Genomic DNA, 24,195 nt, shown 5'->3' on the forward strand with positions numbered 1-24,195 from the left:
TCACTCTGGAGGCTGACGAGGGACTATCAACGGGGTTTGAAGCCAGTCCAAGACACATGGTGAATTCTAGGATAGCCTGAGCTAGAGAGTAAAATGATTTGAAACCAAACAGGGCTGTTGGTATGGCTCAACAGCTACCTGCTGTCAGACCTGATGACTTGAGTTCAATACTCAGGACCCACATGATGGAAGGCCAAGACAAAGTCCCACACATAGTCCCCTGAGCTCCCCATGGGATATGTACACCTCCCATGTATGTTTTAAATAAATGAGTGAATGAATGAATGAATAAATAAATAAATAAATAAATAAACAAACAAACAAACAAACAAACTTCAAGGACAGGAGCAAAACTAGAAAGTTGGTGACTCCCTGCTCACTATTGATGTAACTTAACAGCATATACTCTCCTACTCAATGCTTCAAGCCCCCTCAGCATGAGCTTACATATTTTTAAACCATGACAGCAAAACAGTGTTAAATTCTTTCTGACTTCTGTCCTCAATTAGAAATGGTACACATCCCCAAACAAAAGCAGAGACCACCAGTTCAGTGGCATACACAATCACAACCTGCTGTGACATTTTACTAGAGTAAGCACATCCCTTGTAATTTTCAGATGAGCTATAGCCAAGAACTAAGTGAGCCATTTCACTGAGTCCCAAGGACAACAGGGAAATCTGCAGCAGCGCACAGAGGCTGGACTGAGTTCATGTCACTTTGTCAGTTCAGGTGAGACTTCAGCAGGAACCTCTTCTCTGCTTGGAAGCAGGAAATGGGGCTATGAAGGGGCCGTCTGGACTAGTTTTCACACACAGGAAGAGGACACAGTTCGGCAGTGTGCCAGAACAAGTGAATTCATTCTATGTTTCTAAAACTGTCCACACCAAAAAAAGTAAAAATATCATCAGTGCACAAAGCCGATGACTGTATGCTGTGTGTGTGTTTGTATGTTACAGCCAAATGACTGTGTATGCCGAATGTGTGTTTGTATGTTACACTGCAGACACATGCAGGGACTTGCAGAACATCACATTCTCAGGGGTTCATGCTAAGAGCAGCTACTGAGAGAATTTTATTTCTTTGAAGAATTACAAAACTAAAGAGTAGCACAAAAGTGTTGTCAATGGCAAAAGACTTTGACTGCCAGTCAATTTCATCTCAACACAGAGCAACAAACACAACCTGCTTGTGGCATGCCCATGTAGTAAATACTGTGTCAATAAAACAGGAGGTGCAGATGAAAACCATCAGAAATGGGTATCCTTGGCCTTCGCTGCAATGAGCATCTCTGGTGACAGGCCACCCACTCTGCCACACTGACCTCATTTATGACCACAATCTTAGTTGCTATTTTCTGGAAGCCAGAACATCAAATAAGACTTTCCACTCCGTTTGTGGCTTTAAGTTCCACAGAGACCTATCCCCAAAGCCATTAAGTTGTTCCCTAAACTAACAGTGGCAACGTGGGGGTAGGGGCCATGGAGGTTGGGGTAGAAGTATGAATGGCCCCCTGACAAATACTGGCAGGTCCCCATAAATACACATTAGCACTCAGACATTCCTCTTCCAACACTTCACAGCCCCTTGGAATTAAAGTCTCTCTCTCTCTCCTCTCTCTGTCTCTGTCTCTGTCTCTCTGTCTCTGTCTCTCTCTCTCTCTCTCTCTCTCTCTCTCTCTCTCTCTCTCTCTCACACACACACACACACACACACACAAATAAATATAAAAAGCATTCTAGGTATTTAATATCATGGCACAGTTTCCTAATTAAGTATTAAGTAACAATAAATTCACAGCCTACAGATGAACAGGATAGTAAAGCTGAACTTATACCAAGCTGACCTGGTCCTCCACACAGTCAGGGATGCCCTAGGCCCCCTCACCCATTTTAGGACTTTTCTCTTATGGTCACACATGCCTCATTTGTCCAAGCTGCCCTCAGATCACAACCCAGACTCCAAACAAGACCCATCAAGGAGTCCTCTCTTGGAGTCCACTGATCACTTTCATTTCCCGTGATCCCATTCCTTCCTCACCCAGACTTCTCAGGCATTTGCAAGAGTTACAGCCTATGGACCAGAATCTTTCTGAATTCCCAATTGCTATCCTTCTTCCTTTCCTCTAAACCTGGGTTCTGCTATCTCCAAGGTTCTCAGGCACCTGTAACATCATTAAGCAGGTCTATCGGCATGCATCCTAACCATGCTTGCCACTGTACATCTGGGCTGAGATCTGTAATTCATGACCAAATCTCCCCCCTTTCACCCTTTTCTGGTATAACTGGACACTTGGTCAAGCTTCTCTTATACTCACTGGCATGAACATCTGGGCTCAAGAGAAGAAACAAAGCTAGAGACGTGACCTCAAAAGGAACCTACTATGGACTGGGGATGCAGCTCAATTAGGGCCATCCTGTACTGCATGCATGAGCCCTGGATTCCAGTCCTGACCCACTCCCACCCAGAACAGCATAAACCCAGCCAGGTAGTGCATGCCTGCAATCACAGCACTCAGGAGGCAGAGGCAGGAGGATCAGAAATTGAGTCATCTTCAGCTACACAGTGAGTTTGAGGCCAACCTGAGGACACATGAGACTATCTCTGAGAGTGACAGAGATAGAGATAGTGACAGCAAGAGAGAGAGAGACACAGACAGAAAGATGGAGGGAGAACTTGCTGTTACCGCTCCTTTTTATCAATATTACCTATAAAAATTGAGGAAATTCTCTTCCTCAAAGAAGGAAAATGACAATGGGTATACACAAATAACACTATGCTATATACTTAATTGTTTTTTCCTTAGTAAACACTCTTAGTAGATGAAGACTCTTTAATAATCCCTACTTTGAAAGTACCAAGCAGGCTGAAGAGATGACTCCAAAAATAAGGCATTTGCTACTTTTGTAGAGGACCTGGATTTTGCTCCCAGAACACATGTAGCAGATCTCCTATAACTCTAATAATGCCCTCTGCAAATCTCCACAGACACTGCACTGTTTTGGTGCACATATGTACATATATAAGGGCAAAGCACATAAAATAAAATAAAATAAATCTTAGAAAAAATATGCCAAGCAAGAAGGGAGGTATGTTTGAGAGTTCAGTTTTATATGTGTATGCTGGGCTTATATATGTATTTGTTACATGTGCATTATACAAAAGACCAAACTTTAACAAATGAATATGTAGAGATATGAAAAGAGTAGTCTCTCAACACACAGAGTTAAACTTAGTTTCAGCTGTGTTTTTCCTAGGCATCATCACATACTTTACATGAGTTTCCTCTGAATTCTTCAGAAGCCCTTTAGTTGAGATCTTGCCCAGCATTATGCATATCAAGTCAAGTCATAGACATTGTTTTCTTTCCAAACATACAGTAAGATGCTAACAAAACTCAAGAACTTGGTGGAACTTATTGCCTTGTTTCTGGTGTTTTACACCAAGTCTAATGTCCATCTGTGATCTGAAACATTAGCTACATTTCACGGAAGAGAAAGAAAGGGAAACTCAATGGCTGGACAACTTGCCCACGAGCCCCAGAACAAATGGGTGAGGAAGGAGATATTTAACTTGACTGATTCCAAATTCTTCCTGCCAACTATGACTGCAAGGGGACATCAGTACCAGCCTGCTACTCTGTCAGGTTAGAGGAGAGAACTGCCATCTCCAAAGACAACAATCTGAGAGCTGTTGTGCTCAGAGGGCGAGTAGGCACCAAACTTCTGGCCTCAGGGGATGCATCAGGAATTTATTAATAACAACCACCCACTTACACCTAGCACACACACCCCACCAGGCTTGCCACCATCAGAACTGACCTCCCAGCTAGCATTCCTCCACATTCTACAGCCCCATTCATACTCAACTCCACCCAGTCCTCCTGTAAGCCTCAACAACCGCTTCCCTGCCCAGCTTCACTGTCCACAACCCCAGCCCACTATAACCTTCTGGCTGTGATCCACACACTCACAAGGATGCTAAAAGTTCAAGTTATCTAAACCCTTTGGTTTGTGTTTCTGGCAAGTCTTTTATTGAACCCTAGTTTACTCCAAATCTTATTTCCCACAGAGCCTGTCTCAAAAGAATGTTCCTTCTCAAGAACCCAACCCAAAATTCCCTTCATTCTCACCAGATGTCCTGGCCTCCTGCTCCTCAGAGAGACATCAGGGAGTCCTGATCAGCACTGTCTGCTCTTCCACTTCTGGCCCGTCCTCTCTGGAGCTGACGGCTCCCACTTTGAGCTTCTCATACCCCAAACCTTGCTTTCCTGTTTCTCCCCCACACACTCTACGTCATCACCTCTCCTTCCTCACACAGTGTCCTCATTTTCTCTCTGTTGCTGTGATAAAACATTCTGAGAAAAAGCAACTTGAGGGAAAGTAGTTTGTTCCAACTCACAGGTTGCAGTCCATTATTGAAGGAAGTCAAGGGCAAGACTCAAGCAGGAACCTGAAGCAGAAACCACTGAGGAAGGCTGCGTACTGGAGCTATCAGAGCTAACTTTTCTTACACAGCCCAGAACCACCTGTCCAAAGAATGGTACCTCCCACTGTGGATTCAACCCGCCTACATGGATTAACAATCAAGAAAATCCCCAGAGACACGCCAACACGTTGATCTGATCTAAGCTACCCTTCAGCTCACCCCCTTCTCAGGTAACTCTGGGTTGTGCCTAGGTAACAGTTAACACTAACTAGTACACACAGTTACTGTTTCATGGCTTGTTCTACATACTAACATGAAGCAACCTATTCTTCAAGGGGTGGAGGAAGAGTAAGAAGCAGGACACTGGGTGGAAAGAAGGGATTTACTTAACTCAGGCCATAGCTCTGTGCAGTACTCTTTATTCCTCCCCATACCTCACAAGAAATTCATATGTGAAACACATGGACCTGTCAGTACTCTATGCATTTGTCAGATGGGTAAACTGAGGCACACTGGCTTAACAACCTTCACAGTCATAGAACTGATGATCTACACAGTTAAATTTTGACTCCAATTAGCTCACCCCACATCATTATCCTAAATTTAACAAGTCAAATTTCTGACTGGAAATTTCTAACAAGATCTTGTTTAAATCTCAAGCAATATGAATCAAAACTTAGTTCACAATTAATGTTCCACCCACAGGGACCCTTGCTATACAAACACATAAATGTGGTTATAATTCACCACCAATAATTCGATTGAAGGATGATCTTCACTTCTTCCCTCTACACACCCAGCCACCAAACGCCAATCTCTCTCCTTTACCTTTCTCTGTCCATACTCAAAAAGATCTTCTATCAATATGTGAGATACTAACACATTTTAATCACTGAAACCATAATATAATCATCGGAAGGGACCAAGCTATACAGTTCAGTGGTGGAGCATTTACCCAGCATGCAAAACACCAAGTCTCAATCCCCAGCATCAGATCACCACATAAAAATCTTCCTGCAAGACTCTGGTTGTTGAAAGAAAATGGCCCCCACAGGGAATGGCACTATTAGGAGGTGTGGCCCTGCTGGAGGACTTATGTCACTCTGGAGGCCGACTTTGAGGTTCATATAAGCTCAAGCCACACCCAGTGAGGCAGATCACTTCCAGTTGCCTATAAGTGAAGATGTAGGACACTCAGCTGTTTCTCTAGCACCATGTCTGCCTGCATGCCAACATGTCACACCATGAAGATAATGGACTAAACCTCTGAAAATGTAAGCCATGCCAATTAAATGTCTTTCCTTTATAAGAATTGCCATGGTCATGGTGTCTCTTGACAGCAATAGAAACACTAAGACAAAGCCTCCTTTAACTTTGTCATGTTACAGCTTAGAATCTCTGATAGGTAAATAAACTGCAAATTTCATACTATAAACCAGTGGTTCTCAACCTTCCTAATGCTGCAGCCCTTTAATACAGTTCCTCATGTTGTAGTGACCCCAACCATAAAATTATTTTGCTGCTACTTCATAAGTATATTTTTGCTACTGTTGTGAATGGTAATGTAAATATCTAATATGTGAAATATCTGATATATGACCCTTTGGGGTTGCGACCCATAGGTTGACAGCCATTGCTATGAGCATTACATGTGGGCTCCATGCTGTAGCCATACAAGGCACTGTTATTACTAGTCTTGGTCTTTTCCCCTTGAAACTATTAGACAGTCTCACAGTCTACATTTCTTTTCTTTATGTCTGTGTCCCATCTGCATCTTACCTTGAGACCCATATCAAATCCCCCCTCCAGCCCACTGGCTAGCTCCCAGTGTCCTCAACGAACAGTGCCTTCACTGGCTTTGGTACACTCAAAGCATTTTTGTCCTCACTTTACCCTAAGTATTCCACTTAATCCAAAGGCAGTACAAACTATGCCTTCTACGACAGTTCAGTTTGAAAGGCTGATTTTGTTTCTTACATTCCTGGGAAACTTTCACAGCATCCATATCTTATTTATTCTACGGCATGTCCTTTGGACAAAATCTTTTCTCAGGCTTCAAATGGCAGGAAACAACCAGACTTCCCTCTGAGCATACAGTGTGTACAGCTTGGTCACTCTACTAGTACAGCTACATCTGGTAGCACCTCAACTACCGCCAAATCATCATCAGAGATATTCCAGAGAGACACCCTGTGTTATCAGTCCAACAACATTTTTTTTTTTACTTGAATGGATTGGCATCAAATAACAGACTTAGAAGATCTGCCAGACCAGAGACAGGTAGGAATTAAAAATCATCACACAAAAACCCAAGATTTTTTTTCTCTTTCAAAAATGAGTGAATCTTTTCTAATTAGGATGGAGGCCAGCCTCATCTACAGAGCAAGTTGTAGACCAGCCACAAATATATAGGAAGACCCCACCTTAAGAATAAAAGGGAAAGGTCTTTAATTTCCATTTTCCTTGACTTGGGCTTGAGGGAAAACAAAAAAAAAACAAAAAAAAAAACTGTTTTTGTAACAAAAAGTGGAGACAACCAGGTGCCTAGGTTTCCTGTTCCCTGGGAAGGGACTAATTGGTCTGTCTCACAGTTAAATTTACACAAGTTCTAGTCTTTGGCTGGTGTCTTTCTCTAAATAATCAGATGGACACAGGCATGGGATGAATTAGATGCCCCCCAGGATCTGGACAAAAATGTAATAAATTCATTTCCCTTCTACAATTTCTATTTTCCAATTTCTTTTAAAGTACAGAGAAAATAGGGGCTGGTTACAGGCCTACGTGCCTAGTAACAGCTTCACAGAGCTGTATCAGAAACAAGAATCAAGATAAAATCCAAGGCTCTGAGACCCCCAATCTTGGGACACAGACTCCCCTGTTTATTCTGGTGAAAGGCACTCTGGAAATTTCTGAGACCATGGATAATCTAAGATGTATGTTTTGTGTGAATAATGAAAGGTTCAAACTATACGTAAGTAGTAAACAATAGGCTTGTTTTCATTGAGACTGTGTCTTACAGAGCCTGCCATCTTGCTCTGTTTATGCATCAAGAGACTAAACTCAGGGTTTTGTGCACGCTAGGCAAGCACTGTACCAACCAAGCTGTATTTTCAGCACTCGTGGAAGATCTGTAAAGATCATTTCTGCTTCTCTTATTGAAACTCACCTGTACATCTCTGTAGGAAAGAGCACCTTCAGTTGAGTCTGTGACCTCAAAGCTCTTCTCATAGTCCTAGCAAAAATCCTCTGAACTGTATCCTTACTGGAGAAACTGCTCCAAACCACAACTTTTATTAATTGGTCACAAAGCCTAGTCAGCTATTCAGGACTTGCTTTTTTAGGTCTATTAGTCAGCCATGCTCTCCTCTCCAGGCTTCTCACTCTGCATTGCTCCTTTTCCCTAGCTATTTTCTCCTTTGTGGTTTGTAAGTTTAGCCATATGTTTTTCAACAACTCCCATGAATTTATTTTTAATTCTTCAGTTTCCAAATGACCCTGGAAATCCTCAGTGCTCAGTGATATCGATTAAACAACTAATAAGTGGATTTACAGTCTGTGCTCAGGACCTAGGAGCCTAATGTGTAAGTTCAGAAGATCTTTGTGCTCCAAATCCAAAGAAGGACTGTGGGCTGCTACTGGGCTCACCAAGTGCTCGTCCCTCTTTAATAAACTAATGTTGGAATTCTACAAACCATAGCAACATTCCTGTGTGAGAAATATTTTCTACACACACACACACACACACACACACACACACACACACACACATACACACACACCAAAGTCAGTAGCTCATGCAAAGCCTTGTTTCTCTATCCCCATGGCCATAGAGGAAAAGAGCGAGTGATAACTAGGAAACTTTAAAAACATATAGCTTCCCAACAGAAATGCATCAGCTATTCCATAAGAACGCAACTGTGACAGAATACTATCTTGGACAGTAGTTTTAGAAGTTGATGCAGAACTTAGGTTAGTCATCAGCTGTGAAGTTAGATTTTACAGATAGATTAGGAAGACACCAATAAAACAGTCCCCTAAGTGGATCTTTGAGTAACTCCCATCACACACCTGCATGTACTGAGAAGCCCTAACCTTGGGAGCTAGAGCAATAGCTTGGAGCTTGTCCCTCTTCAAGAGGACCAGAAATTGGCTCCCAGTGCCCCAGTCAGGTGGTTTATAATGCCTGTAATTCCAACTCCAAAGAATCCAACACCCTCTTCTTATCTCTGTGGATACTTGCAGGTATATGTATGGACACACACAAGCACAAAATTAAAAATAAAATAATACATGTCTCTGTCACTAGGCAAAACTGAAAGAGTTCTAACCAAACCATGTCAATTCCATTTTCTAAGAGCACTCTAGCCATACACACCACCATGAGGGGTTCCAGTGGTGGCTGGTCACAGGAATGTGTGTATACAGGCCAGGTCTCAACAAACTGCATGTGAGTCAGGCTTTCACAGCCAATTGTCTTCGGGACCTGCACCCAGAAAACAGCCAAAGTAAACAATATGAGGGAAGCTGATCTACAGCAGCCCTCTTACATTTTCCATAAGGCTGCCACTGCCCTCCGAGAATACAAATGCAGTCCTATGACCTTTCTGATTAGTGCTTTGCAATGGCTTCAGAGCCTCTAGGTCAAGATTCCCCAGGACTACCTGTCCTGACGCTGTGCACACTATTTTCTCTCTCCCTCCTCCTTCCCACATCACTGTCTTTGCTACAGTTTGAATCTGAACAGCCTCTGGCAAGCTCTCGCTTTGAATGTATGTTCCTCAGCTGGTGGCACAATCTAGAGAAGCTATAGGACCTTCAGGTGGTGACAGTCTATAGGAGTAGTTCACTAGAGGGAGGTCTTTAAGGATTTATAGCCCAGCACTGGTTCCCAATCATCTTCTGCCTCATAGTCCACCGTGATGTGAACAGCCTGTGCCACACTCCCACTGACATGAACTCCACTACACCTCCCCTGGCAGGACAGACTGAAACCCTCTCAATCTGTGACCCACAATAAATCTGCTCCCCATAAGCTGTTTCTGTCAGATCTTGTAGTCATCAGTATGTGGTGGTATTGTATTCCCTGAAATATTGTGTGCCCTAATAAACTTATTTGGGGTAAGAGACAGAACAGCCACAATATTAAACATAGAGGATAGGCAGTGGTAGCACATGCCTTTAATCCTAGCATTCCAGAGGCAGAGATTTACCTGGATCTCTGTTCAAGGATTCAGCCAAGCATGGTGACTCACACCTTTAATCCCAGAAATCGAGCCTTTAATCCCAGGGAGTGATGGTAGAAAGTAGAAAGATATGTAAGGCATGAAGACCAGAAACTAGAAGCATTTGGCTAGTTAAGCATTCAGGCTTTGAGCAGCAATTCAGCTGAGAGCCATTGGGATGAGGACACAGAAGTTTCCGGTCTGAGGAAATAGGATCAGCTGAGGAACTGGCGAGGTGAGGAAACTGTGGCTTGTTCTGCTTCTCTGATCTTCCAGCATTCACCCCAATAACTGGCCTCAGGTTTGATTTTATTAATAAGAACTTTTAAGATTCCTGCTACATCAGTACATAAAAGCAGTTACAATAGCATCCACATCTTCCCTTCCGCCAACCAGAGATGGCTTCCCTCTTCAGGACTGCTTCTCTACGCCTGCTTTAAACAGTGATGTCTCAGAGATGGCTTCCTTCAGGTTCCATGCCACCCAGCCAGGGCTGACCCATTTTGGATGTGGTCTCAGCACCATGTAAGTTGCTCCTGTAGCATTTGACACAGTCAACACAACTCTGATTTCATGGTAACTTTTACTGTTGCTTTCCCCAATGAAAGTAAAAAAAAAAAAAAAAAATGGCCTAAGCCACTGAACGAGTTTCAATCATGGCTGCCTTTTAAGTTCTAAGGAATAATGAGTTTTACAGACAGGAAATGCAAGCACAGGCAAGTTTCAGAGTGAAGAGAGCAAGCTACAAAGCAGGTTTCTGACTCTAAATAGACCCACTTTGGCTCTTGCTCTAACAGAAGACAGGGGCAACAATCATCCTATTATTGTCCTCAGTAAGTCACAGCTGCCACAGTGCCCATGCTTGCTTCAAGCATCAAGTTTGGGAGAGTCAGGTCACTCAACTTTTTGACTCCTCTGTTCATGGCCAAGAAAGCACCAGGAATATTGATTTGGGGTAAACAGTGTATTTGAGATGAGTTTGTATTCACCATGCAAGTTTTAGCTAACTTCTGCATTTATCTTGCGGTCTAAACTTTATTGATTTATGTTTTGAGCTTATTTTTGATATAATGGTGTTACTAACAATAAATGATAGTCCTTTTGATCCTTAGCTACCTATCTAAATTAGGCCTTCTTAAAGTCATATGCTATCAGGGAGGGAAGGGGTACTGCAACCATATTTCCTTTGATTCAGCACACTACATGAGGGCCAAAGCTTGGATTACCTTCCAAGGCCTTGTCCCAACATGGATGCACAGAGCTTAAAATAGAACATGTAGTCTGTAATAAAACAACAGAAAACCATCTTCAATTCTACTTTGAATTTTACTTTCATGTTTACAAACATTAGGAAATGCACATGTTTCTAACACACATTTAAGAATCATAGGCACATGCATACATGTGTGGGTACCTATGTATGTGTGAGCTACTTCCCCAAATTTAGACTACCATACCTAAAAAATCATGTTAGACATATCTAATATGAGACAGAATCTCACTGGGTATCCCAAACTGGTCTTGAACTCACCATCCTCCAGTCTCAGCTGCAGAGTAGCTAGGATTATAAAATGTGCCACCAAGCCCAGTGAGTGCATTTTTTAGTGTGACTCTAAAATTCTGTTAACCTGTGTTTAAGTGGCTTATTTCTCTAAAGGCTTAGGGGCATTTCAGGGAGGCCAGGCATCCAATAAACATTAAGCAGAGTTTAGAAACAGCTCAGAGAAGGTGCAGGAACAGCTAGAGAAGACAGGCAGTGCTCTCTGTAGAATAAAATGAAACCACTTTCAGTAGATTATGAACACAAAAGAAGCATGGTCTCAGGGAACTTGTGCACATCAATAAAACACAACAAACAACAACAAATTTGTTTTTTCAGGCTTGTGACATGGCAAGTATTCCTAGTATTTTTCTTTCACCAAATCATCCTGAAATTAAGAGAATATAAACTAATTTTAAATTAACTGGTGTTTTTTTTTTTTTTAAATATAGATGAGCTGAACATGGTAGCCCACACCTGTGAACCCAGCCCTTGAGAAGACTGGAATGTCAAGGCCATCCTTTGACTACACCGTGAAATTCAGGCAAGTCTGTGCTTCATGAGAACCTGTCTAAAAAAAGTAAACCAATTAAGGTAAGACAAAATAAATAAAATATAAATCTGACATATGATCTTTCTAAAGTAGCATGTTCACTCTTGCTAACTTAGGAATCCCTTTCTAAGCCACACTCAACTGTTGCCAGCATTATTTGTAGGTGGTTTCCATGAGGGTACAAAAATAAGGGTGGTTAAGAAAAATAGAAGAAATGGAAAACAATAATTCAATTGTCCACTGAGAGCTATTAAAGAGCAAAATATGCTTCCTCCACAGAGTTCAAAAGAAAATGTTATTTATATAAACAATCTGGGCTTTGGGGAATGTTCTACTTTCAAGACTTCCTGATTTACCTAACCACATTTAAGTGAACTACAATGATGGTTGGTAAAACCTGACAGATCTTCTTTTGAATCACCAAATGAGTAGAGAATCTTTTCTCTTGAATTTAATAAAATATCAGAGGTCTCTTTTCAGAAAACTTGTGGGTTGGTCGTAGTATTTTTTGCTTATGACTTTTTTTTTTTTTTTTGGTTTTTCGAGACAGGATTTCTCTGTAGCTTTGAAGCCTGTCCTAGACTAGCTCTGTAGACCAGGCTGGCCTCGAACTCACAGAGATCCACCTGCCTCTGCCTCCCGAGTGCTGGGATTACAGGCATGCGCCACCACTGCCCAGCGCCATGTTTTAAAAGAGACCCCAAATCAGCACTTAGCAGTCAGATGCCTAAGGGTCAAAAATGCCCAATAAAAGTCTCATGGCTACCAGCAGTTCCACTTGAACCTTGATAGCACCTAACAACCCTAAGAGAAATTATATGGGTGTCAATGTATGGGTGAGTTTTTGAAGTTGGTAACCAATTTCTGGAGAAAATTGTTACAGAACTATTTTCAATAATATAATCACTCGTTTAGTTTGAAGAAAAAGTGGGTTCTAAATTAAAATTACTAGTGATCTCTTAGGTAGAAGAGACTCTAGATTTATAATAGACCAGTTATGTTTATTCTTTTCCGTGTGTGTGTGTGTGTGTGTGTGTGTGTGTGTGTGTGTGTGTGTGTGTGTGTGTACGCACAGGCACAACTTCCATAGGCAGGCATACACAAGTAAACACATGTTCATGCACAAATGTATGCCTGCATGTGTATTCCTGAGTGTGAAAGCCAAAGGTTAATGTTCTGAATGTTCTTCCAACACTCATGCTTTATTCTTTGAGATAGGGTCTCTCAATTGACCCCAGGGCTTGGTGATATGGCAAGTCTCCCTAGCCAGTTTCCTCTGGGGATCACCTATATGAACCTTTAGAGGCTGGAATTTTAGGCCAGCCACCATGCCCACTTGGTATTTTTGTGGGTTATTGGGTATTGGAACTCTGGTCTTGTTTGTGTAGCAAGCATTTTAGCTGCTGTCCAGCTCCCCCACACATACCTGTTTTCATCAAAATGAAGCTTTCTGTCTCCAAGTCTTTCTACCTTCCATAAGAATTGCCTCATAATACCGAGCAAGCTGCTGGTCAACAAGATGCTGGTCAAAGCTGCCACCTTGTTAAAACACAAGAAAACTGGAACTTTTCCACCTGCCTCACTGAGACAGTGTCTTCATTTGACTCCACCACCCCTCGGGCTCAAGTGCGTGTATCATTACTTCACTGGTGTACCGCACAAGCCCTCAGCCCCAAAGAGGTAATCAAACAACACATGTTTACACTTGGAAAAAGCAATGTTGACTCAAGCACACCCAGGAAGCTGGGTGTGATGGCACACACTTGTAATCCCAACACTTGGGAGGTGAAGGCAGGCAGATCTGGGCTTCAAGGTCATTCTTAGGCTCACAGCAAGTTCAAGACTAGCCTGAACTACATGAGATTCTGTCTTAAGCAAAAGCAGGGCTAGTGAAATGACTCAGGAGGTAAAGCACATGGGAAATAAGAGACACTAACGACCCTCATTACTATGAGCACACAACACTGGAACAGGAATACACTAGTCAGATCAGAAATAGCTAGATGATTATTACAAAACACATTCTACCTCTGAATCACCCAAATAGTTGGCTCCTTTCTCCACCACGGGTTTGGCACTCTCTCTTCAGTTGGCAGGTGGCTGTGTCTTACCTATCTCCAATACAAGAATGTTCTGTTTAGGTGTGTCTAAATGAATGAAGTCTTTCTAAAATATTTACTAGCAAACTGACTCTCCTTCTTGGTAAATGTTTAGTCTCTTGAATACAAATCTCATATCTTCCCAACTTTCCCAAGAGTCTCCAGAGAGTCTCCCTATCAACACTGCATCCCTATCTAAGCTGTTTATGCACAATTGCACATGCACTGCCAGATGACTTCCAGGATTGCTCAGGACAAATAAACTTTGCCCTGGATTAAGGCCTAACACTGTACTGGCACTAGTTTGGCTCAACTAAAGTATCTGAGTTTCTTTAGAGTCTAGACTTTCTTTTTACAGGCTTGGACTTAGGAATTACTTCAAGAGTTAGAGAGATGGCTCTGTGGGTAGAGCACTTGCCACTCAAGAGTGAGGGCCTGAGTTTAAATGAGTAGATCCCATGTAAAAGCTCAGCTTGGTAACGTACACATAATCCCAAAACTGTGGTCAAATGAGAGGTCCAGATGGGGAGACTCCTTGGAAGCTGCCAGCCAGCTGGCCTGCAATGCTCAGCCACAAACAATAAGGAACTCCCACCTGAAACATGCTGAAAGCTGAGACCAACACAGAGCTTTTCTGGTGACCTCTATGTGCACAGGATGGTCTGCACACACATACACACCCTACATTCAAATATGCAAGCACATATATGTATCACATACACAAATATATTAAAATTTACTTCTAATTATAGGCACTAAATAGAAGAACAAATCAGAGAAACTTGCATGTTCCACCTTTGATATGAATGGACTAAATTCTAGAATAATATATGAAGATGCACAGCTTTCATTATCCTACACTCTTAAGAGCTTAGGTAACCTTAGGAGACTAGTTGTCTCACAGGTAGGCTCACAAGAACATCTTTGAACTTTAATATTAAAACTGAATACCTGTAAACGTTAGAGTCCACAAATCACCCCACAAAAGACCACCACTCATGTCTGCAAAAACAAGAGCTTTTATTTCTTGAGAACAAATTCTAGTATGCTGGGGTCAGCCACACAGCAAAATGGCAGCAACCCCAAGAGAAGTTCCCAGGCTTCTTTTACACACAGCTAGGGGAATTCTAGCAACAGCTAGGTCATCTCTAGCAAACATGATTGGTTAAGCAAGCAGCAGTTAAATTTGATTGGCTGTGGCATCTTTGGACATGTCAGGGCAAGTCTGGACAAGCCCGGCCCCCTGAAGTGACAACCCAGAAGTGGGGCTGTCTCATAAACAGAGTTTTTGATAGAATAAGATTGTTTTCTGTATGCAAATCCTTTTGTTCCCACTAGTCTTAAAGATGTGCACATAACTCATGATAGAACACAGCCAATCCCAGCACGTGTGGGCACCAGGGATACCAGTGCACAGGGTTGTATGTTTTTGTATTGGAAAATATTACTCATTGTAATAGATCATAGCAAAATAGCTATGAATTTTGTTCTATCTACCCTATAAATAGATCATTTGAGAGAAAAGTTAACACTTCCCACCACCGTCAATTTCTAACTTCCAGATTCCTAACTCAGTCTTCTTAGTTCAAAATTCTGAAGAGGTACACAAAGCAAGCAATTTGAGCACAGTAGGAAGGTAATTTGGCTGGACTCAGCAAGCTGCTGTAAGAGTTTTGTCTTTAATTACGTCATCATCCTGGGACAAGGGCCAGCCTAAAAAGCGGGTGGACCCTCTGTGTCCCCCCTTCTCTCTTCCCTCTGCGCGGTCTCTCTGTCTCTCTCTGTCTCTCTCTCTCTCTCTCTCTCTCTCTCTCTCTCTCTCTCTCTCTCTCTCTCTCTCCTTCTGCTTCTTTTATTTCATTTTGTTTTGTTTTATTGCTTTACTTTGAGACAGGGCCTCACTATGTAGCCCTGACTGTCCTGGAACTCACTATGTAGACAAAACTGACCTCAATTCAGAGATTCATCAGCCTCTGTCTTCCTTCGAGTGCTGGAATTAAAGGCATGCACCACCACACACAGCTCTGTCTCTATTTTATTCCTCTTTCATTGAACTGAAGAAATAAAGAAAAACCTCAAACTGGGCCTTCAGCAAGTCAGGGTTAGGACATGTTGACCTTCCCCTGCAGAACTGGAACTGTTGAGGGTATGCAAGGGCATCCATTGTCCACCCCAGCAGCCTCACACTTCAGCCTCTCAGCTCCTGTTCATGGAAACAGATTGGGATAGCCTCTTATTCTCATGTTAGGAGAGATTAGTCAATGTCTTCTACTACCTACAGAATTTATTTTAAAGTCCTAATACTGCATTTGGAGGTTGAGTTACAAGGTATAAATGTTGAGTGATTTACATAGACAAATTTACTATATTTTTACATTAGTTGTTACGGAAATAATTTCTGCTTAGAAGAAATCATTTTGCTTACGACTAGGAATGTGGCTCATTGTAGAATGCTTGTCTAGCATAGAAATCCTGGGGTTCCATCTTCAGCAGCACAAACATACAAAGATGAATGAAGTACCTAATCTCTTATGATGGCTGTTCTTGGTTGTCAACTTGACTATATCTGGAATGAACTACAATCCACAAATGGAGGGCACAGTTGTGATCCAGATCTTGAAGCAAGAAAACATAGACTTTTGATCTGGATCTTGAGACAGGCCTTTAGGGCTGGAGGGATAGCTCAGCCATTAAAGGCTAGGCTCACAACCAAAAATATAAGAGACAGGCCTTTAATCCAGATTTTGAGGTAGAAGGACATACCTTCAATCTGGGCCATATCTGCTGCTGGAAGCCTATATAAGGACATAGAAGAAGGAAACTTTTGTCCACTTTCCACCTGCTTGACCTCAACCTTGTCAGCACATCCATGCCTTCACTGACATTGGAGCCTACTTCTTCAGGATTCCAGCATATACAGAAGACCAGCTGAGACACCCAGACTCATAGGACTGAGCAAATCCTAGATTCTTGGACTTTCCATTCACAGCTAGCCATTGTTGGACTGCAGCCTATAAATCATTCCAATAAATTCCCTTATGTTTATATACAATGTTGTGTTTTATATATTTATATATATACACTATATAATTTGGGTTTATATATAGTTCTGTGACTCTAAAGAACCCTGATTATTATATCTCTTGATGTAAAAGTAGCAAGCAACATTTACCCCTTAATTATCCATCACCTCATCTCTAATCTATTATCTCATCCCACAAAGCCCTTAAACATTAGAATGTAGTTAAGTATTGGCAGCTTACAGTAAGCCTTCATCTACTGGTCAATGTACACCTTTCAAACCTAATCTACAAGCAAGCAGAACATAAGAATATTCATTTACTTAAGCCAGAAAGAGTCAAACAGATGAGAGATCAAGTTCACCACAACCCTGGGAAATTACCTAAGGCCTGCTTGGAAGGCTGCACAGAACCATGACTAAAACCCCACTCTGCAACTCCCACATTCTCCAAGTGTGACTTCAAGAGAAACTTGACATCAAAGGCTTATCAGAAAGTTAAGGAATATACAGATAGCTGTTGCTTGCTTTCTTAGCAGTCATAGGTGAGAGATCAATCTGTGTATATATATATATATATATATATACACTTTCTGCCTGAAACTTGTTGAACTATAATCTGTTAGAACACTAGTTCAGCACATCATGACTAAATGTGATTTGTTTTCTTTCTAAAACAAATCCTAGCATTAGCAAAGAATTCAGTACAAACTAAAGAAAAAAGAATGATATCTCTTAAATCCTATTCTGTATATATTGAGTATATGCCCAGTCCGTGTTTGAAGGCAGATACAAGAACTGTTACCTGTATTTTCTCAAAGAGCTGATCTGAGTTGGAATGATTAAGTAATTTCCCCATGAAGAAAACCAGTCTATTTAGAAATAATTTGTAATATTCTTTCATGGAAACCCCAAATCACACTTTCAGTGTTATAAAAGCCAGAGACTATTTTAGATGTTTATTATTTAGGTATGTGTAATGTTTTTGTGATTTCAATGAGACCACTACCTGCAGTCAAACGTGGGGACTACAGTACTCACCAATACTGATTTCATCATCAGTTTCAGCATCTCCAATACATTCAAACTGGAAGTCTTGCAGAGACTGGGAAAACTTCTGTACAGCCATGGATAGATCTGCAGTGAAAAGAACCACCATGAGGCCAAGTGCCACAGAAAATCCCAGTAAAGACACAGTTCTAAAATACAAATTTGGCAAATTGAAGCAAAATTTAATAACTACATGCTTTAGAGTCTGAAACTGCCCTGCTTACAGGGGCTCTGACCCTTCCAGAAAAGAGTGGGGCCAGAAGTAGATGATCTGGAACTCTTCATCACACATCACAAACGGCACATTTATTTGAAAACAAAAGTAATGTGGGGTGGGGAGGAGCTGAAGGTGTGAGAACGGTGGGACTGTGTTCTCCCAGTGGACTGCTGGCTTAGTGCAGAAGAGGAGAGATGACCTGAGCAGCTGTTTACAAATGACACTGCACCTGATCAAAGACCCATGCCAAGCGCCCCCACCCAGACTTAAATCCAAATAAGGATCGGAGTCTTTTGTCAGGAAAGGAATTTTTCTTTATTTCTAGGGTGAAAAATAAAGTACCTTCCATGACAACCCTCCAAAAAAGATGCAAATACTTGGGAAGCAGCAGCCTTGGATGCAGCCCAACAGAATGATTTCCAGTCCTGAGCTGGGCTGCCTAGATTGAAAGTCAAGTCCCTTGACTTGCTTGCTACGTAACCTTGAGCTACTTGCTGAACTCCTCTGGTCCTTGGTTTCCCGCTATTATATGCAAAAAAAAAAAAAAATGGAATAACAATGACTCATTTTCAGAACTAAATTAATTAATATCTGCCAAAGATTTATAACCACAGCAACAGGCCCTCAGACTCCACTCAAATGTGTCGAATGAAATTAAAAATAATAAACATCACAATACATCAGGGAAACTGGAGTTCTCATCTCTCAGCCATGCTGACCTTCACTGCTGACTCTTCCACAGATGTTTACAGCAAGAAAATGTATAGTTTTTTTTTCTCAAATTAAATGACTTATGTTTTCTATTTAATAATATTCTTGCATTAGTTATAAGCCAATGCTAAACCCCTCTATTTGACCTAGTCTATGGGACTCAGATGTTTCCTTCACCTTGCTTGCTGGGTCTCTACAGCCTGAAGTTAGCAAAGATCCTGCTAAGAGACAGAGAATCCCCAACCTTAGCACCTGGCCAGCTGCTTCAGTACACTCCACCCCTCGCACACAGACTTGTCCTCAGCACAAATCCCCCTACCGTGTGCATCACTTCTTGCCTTGTTTTTTGTTGGAGCCCACCGAGGTTTCCTAGTGGCTTTACCCAGCAGAACTGCATAAGAGATGATTGGGCCACAGGCCTGGGTACCAGGTGTTTGGAAGGGTCTATACTTGGTTGTATCTAGCAGGAGGAGGTCTTTTTGCCTCACCCCTTGGCACTGTTATAAAAAGCCCTTTTGAAAAAAGTTTTGGGCTGGTGGGTTTTGGTGCAGGCCCTCCCAAGGATATTCTGTGTTTCTGTCTTTCCTCTTGTCATCTAGGTATCTCTTTCTATCTAAATATTTCCTACTTCTCCCTGCTCAAGAGTACTCTGGTTGTAAAAGTGAGGGTGGTCCCCCACAGTTTTTTACCCAACAACTCCTAAACTTGCTCAGAACAGATTATAAATCCTCCATTGTCTCTCTCTTAGACTTAAACTCTGTCTCCCTTGTCTACTGCAATAGTCTTGACTCCTGCTGTGCTCAGCCCAAATACTGTCTGCTTATCAGTTAACGGGTGACTTCCTTAGGCTGCACAGCACAGTACTTAAACATTCCCGAAGGCTTACATCCAAGGAGCCATCAGCAAAGACACTGGAGGATGATTGTTGACACATTCCCCAAGCACAGCTCTGTAGATCATGGCCCCAAGCTTCAGAACTGCGGAGATTCTGTTGAGGTTTTGATGAAGGAGGGGTTTTGCTCGGTTGGTTTTTATTTCAAAAATAAATCCAGGACAGGCACCAAAATTACACAGAGAAAAAAACAAAAACAAACAAACAAAAAAATCATGCTCTAGAGCAGTGGTTCTCAACCTTTCTAATGCTGAGACCCTACAGTTCCTCATGTTGTGATGATCCCCCAACCATACAATTATTTTCATTGCTGCTACATATGCTACATAACTGTAATTTTGTTACTGTTATGGGCTGTAATGTAAATATCTGATATATAGGATATCTGATATGTGACCCCTGTGAAAGGGTCATTCGACCCCTAAAGGTGTCACAACCTACAGATGGGGAGCTGCTGCTCTAGAGGATGTTCTTGGCAAACAGGCATCTCCTCTTATGAAAGTGGAAAACTCCAGGGCCAGCTACAAAGCCCATTCGTGCATACATTGAGATCATGAAGAAAGATGCCCCCTGGTGAATTCTTAATCAAGGAGAAAAAAAACAAGAGCTTATCGAGCTAGACTTCCCAGTTGCCTATGCAATGTTCACTCTTCCTGAGGTTCATTTTTCTGGTCTGTACAGCAGCCAATTAGTACTTCAGGGCTGCTGGGAAGATGAAAGGAGGTTTGTACCTCCAGCCTATTAGACAAAACAGGAAGTGGCATCCATTACTTATCATTCAGTCCAGCTCACACAGGCAGCAAAGTTGATTGGCTTTCAAAGAAGGGCAACAACATCCATTACCAAGGTGCGGAGCTCTGGCTACACAGGAAACAGTAAGAGCCACATTGCATACTATGACAAGAGACAGAAGACCTGCTGACTCCTAGGAAATGTTCAGCTGTCTGTCAGTGCCCTTGGTAAGACTGCAGGGAAGCATTCCATTTGACCTTGCTTTACTGTCCCACACAGACTATCAAGAGGGCTGGCATGTCAAGAGACCAGAGATTCTCCAGTGAATGTCTTTCCTTCTCCCCCATTTCCCACCAGCAAGAACCATCTCAGATGAGCTGCTTGGAGACTTAACATCATTGGAGCTCCAGGTACAATCTTCCATTTCTTCCTAAACTCTTTCTCAGCTCTCTAGATTCCAGGACTATAAAACCCACGTTGTGCCGGGCAGTGGTGGCGCACACCTTTAATCCCAGCACTCAAAAGGCAGATCTCTGTGAGTTCGAGGCTAGCCTGGGCTACCAAGTGAGTTCAAAGCTACCCAGAGAAACCCTATCTCGGGAAAAAAAAAAAAAAAACCCAAGTTGTGCAATCCTTTCAAAGAGCATTGTGAGTACCCAGGATGATTCTTATCCTGCTTATAAATAACACTGCAAACACAGGCAAGCATTGGACATTGGCTCTGCAAGAGGGTTGGTCAGGTTCAAATCTTGCTGCTTGCAGTAACTAGTGGTGCACTATGGATAAGTTCCATGACCTCCCTATTAGGCAGCCAGTTAGACATAAATAGGCTTGGGGTCTTTGTGTATGCCCTCACCCCATAATTAGCAGCTTTAAAATCAGAAGCAAAACTGTAAGATACTGACTGCTGCTCAGAAGAAGGATCTCAGTCATAGTTCTGACTGTAAGTGGAGATATGACATACAAAATGGCACAAAGATCCTATGATCACTTTGCCTAGCTGGAGGCTTTTGGGTAAAGAACAAAAAATACCACCAAGCCCTCCTGTAAAAGCTAATCCAAATGGGCCTGCCAATCACCTGGTTAGCATTGTGCTCCCCAAAAAACTGTCCCAGAATCATTAAGAGATAATATAAAGCCTACATGTAGTTCAGCACAGTGGTCTCTCTGGCCATTGGCCACTCTCATGCTATTTCCTCCTCACTGGCCCTCTTAGTGACTATACCCCCACCACCACTGTGAGCATGCCTCATTATTTTGCAATTAACTAAGCTTGTCTTATGTAATGCTCTGTCTGTGTGTGTGTTCTGAATTCATTTGACAAACATCACATGAGCCAGGGAACGAAGAGATCTAGAGCAAAATCTCAGCAGCGTTTGTAGTGCCACAGTTCACCTCTCAGGTCTTGTACTTACATAGGTAAGTAGACAATGCACCCAAAAGAAATCTTCTGGCACTTGGAGAGCACTGAGAACACACTGAGTGTCTGCAAGTAAGTGTTTCAGAAAAAGAGAAAGGGAAATGTTATCAGAGGGTCATGGCAGACCACATTCCTTGGAGAGTACTCAAGAAATTGGACTTAGCAGTTTCACATTTCTCATTTGATGTATTAAAAAGCAATTTAGCTACAACAGGTATTACTATGTGTTTCTGTGTAACGATGAGTGTCTATTTCAACATTTGATTGACTCAGTTCCCACACTCACCCCACCGCCAATCCATAAGACTTCCCAGTGCTGTGGGAAGCAAAGCAGGCTGGAGTGGACATGAGATCCCAGACCCCAATTAGGTTACAGGACAATTCTAAGACTCAAGGGAAAAGTTTAGAATAGGATGTTTTTAACTGCCAGTGTGTTTTGAATCCTTGATCTCTCTTCTATTTAGTCTCGCTTTGCAACTGCCAAGGTTATGGTGAAGGGTCAAATAAAACGTCATCAAGCCAAAGAGCTTACGATTGCTGGTAGCAATGCACAATACAAAATAGAGAATGTACCCTATAAACTGATAATCTTGTTTATATCTCCTACTTGATGTGCAATTCTGAATTAGAAAACCCAATGTCCTTCATCAGTTTGAAAATAACACAAGCTGGGGTTGTAGGTGTACTTAAGTGAGAAAGCATAGACTTAACATGCTCAAAGCCTTAAATTCAATCCCAGCACTAGAAACTGAAATATATTTTAAAAAAATCAGCCCAGGATCGACAGTGCACGCCTTTAATCCCAGCACTCTGGATGCAGAGGCAGTAGATCTCTGTGAGTTTGAGGCCAGCCTGGTTTACAGAGCCAGGGCTACACAGAGAAACCCTGTCTCAGAGGGGAAAAACATTCAAACACACACACACAACTCTATAGTTGTCTAGATGAATTCCCTAAATGAAAGTACAGCTTCAAACCTCTTTTATATAAAGATAACTCACATAATAAAATAACCTCGGTTTAAAACCAAATTTTAAAACCAAATTAAAGGCTAGAGCTACAGTTCTAGTTGTAAAATGTTTATGTAGCATCCACAGAACCCTGGTTTTCATCCTCAGCAACCTCAGATGTAGTAGTACACGTCTATAATCCCAGCACTCAGTACGTGGACTTGGAAGGAGCAAAAGTTCATAGACATCTGTGGCTTACACAAAGAATTTAAGGCAAGTGTGGGCTCTATGAGATCATATCTTTAAAAAAAAAAAAAAACCTAACTTTTAAATTTATTGCTAATTTTAAATTATCACAAACAACAGAAAATCAAATTTCTCTCTTAAATACAAAAGGAAAGATTAAGAATATGAGCCATGGGTGAAGAGATGGCTCATCAGCTAAGAGCACTGTTGTTCCTAAAAAGGGTTCAGTTTCAGCTCCCAGCACCCATAGGGTGGCTTCCAACCCTCAGTAACTCCAGTCTGGAGAGCTCTGACATCTTCTTCTGGACTCTACTTGCTCTAGACATGCATATGGTCCACATCCATACATCCTGGCAGCTCATACACACACACACAAAACTAAAGAAATAAATATTTAATTTAAAATATTTAATTTAAAAGGAGAGAATATGAACCATGCCATGCAAAGGATCTAGCCTAGACAACCAAGAAAACCCATTCCAGCTGGAGCCAGAGTAGTTACAGGTAAGAAAGCAGAGATGGTATTCATTTACTAGTGAGCAATGGCACCAATGACGGTCGCCATGCTATGAGTGCCACACGCTGCTCCCTTCCCATCTGCCTACCTGAGAGTTAAGTGTGGATTGTCTTCCCACGTGCTCACCCTTCAACTTGGAAGATATGACATTAGGCTTTAGTCAGCAATAATAACCTGTACCACCCATGAAGAGATAACACTAATGCCACACTGAAACCTCATTTCATAAGGAGTACAAAGCACTGAGTAAATGTTTAATTATAGCTTCGCTTTCACATAGACTTAGGAGGTGTGGCCTACCTGTTATTTTAGAAGCATCATTGGTTTTACTATGACATTGTTAACTGTAGAGGTAAGATATGTTTCTGTGGGAGCACATGCTTTTTAAATGCAGCATCTCTAGGATGAGGTTTAAACAGAACTCCAAGGGGCCATCTTCCCAGACCTATATTGGCAACTTCACTCTACTGTGAAGAGGGCAGACAGTAAGTAGCGATAAGGCATAAGCAAAGCAAGGTCTGGTGGTGCAAGCCTATAACCCTGGTGCTTGGAGGTGGAGGCAGGAAGATCAGAGACTCAAGATCAGCCTCAGCTATGGAGC

The 24,195-nt window shown here is 41.9% G+C and overlaps 1 protein-coding gene across 2 annotated transcripts in view; it reads right to left on the reverse strand.

The window, feature by feature from the left end:
- The window catches only part of Arhgap42 (Rho GTPase activating protein 42), a 234,821-nt gene that overhangs the window by 151,230 nt on the left and 59,396 nt on the right, over positions 1-24,195 (reverse strand). For both annotated transcript variants that reach the window (XM_036192656.1, XM_036192657.1), the window contains exon 2: positions 17,903-17,998. In XM_036192656.1, the coding sequence (XP_036048549.1) occupies positions 17,903-17,998 (96 nt within the window). The remainder of the gene's footprint in view (positions 1-17,902; positions 17,999-24,195) is intronic.

The sequence above is a fragment of the Onychomys torridus genome, chromosome 7 (genome assembly GCF_903995425.1).
Source record: "Onychomys torridus chromosome 7, mOncTor1.1, whole genome shotgun sequence".
In the NCBI taxonomy this organism is placed as follows: domain Eukaryota; kingdom Metazoa; phylum Chordata; class Mammalia; order Rodentia; family Cricetidae; genus Onychomys; species Onychomys torridus.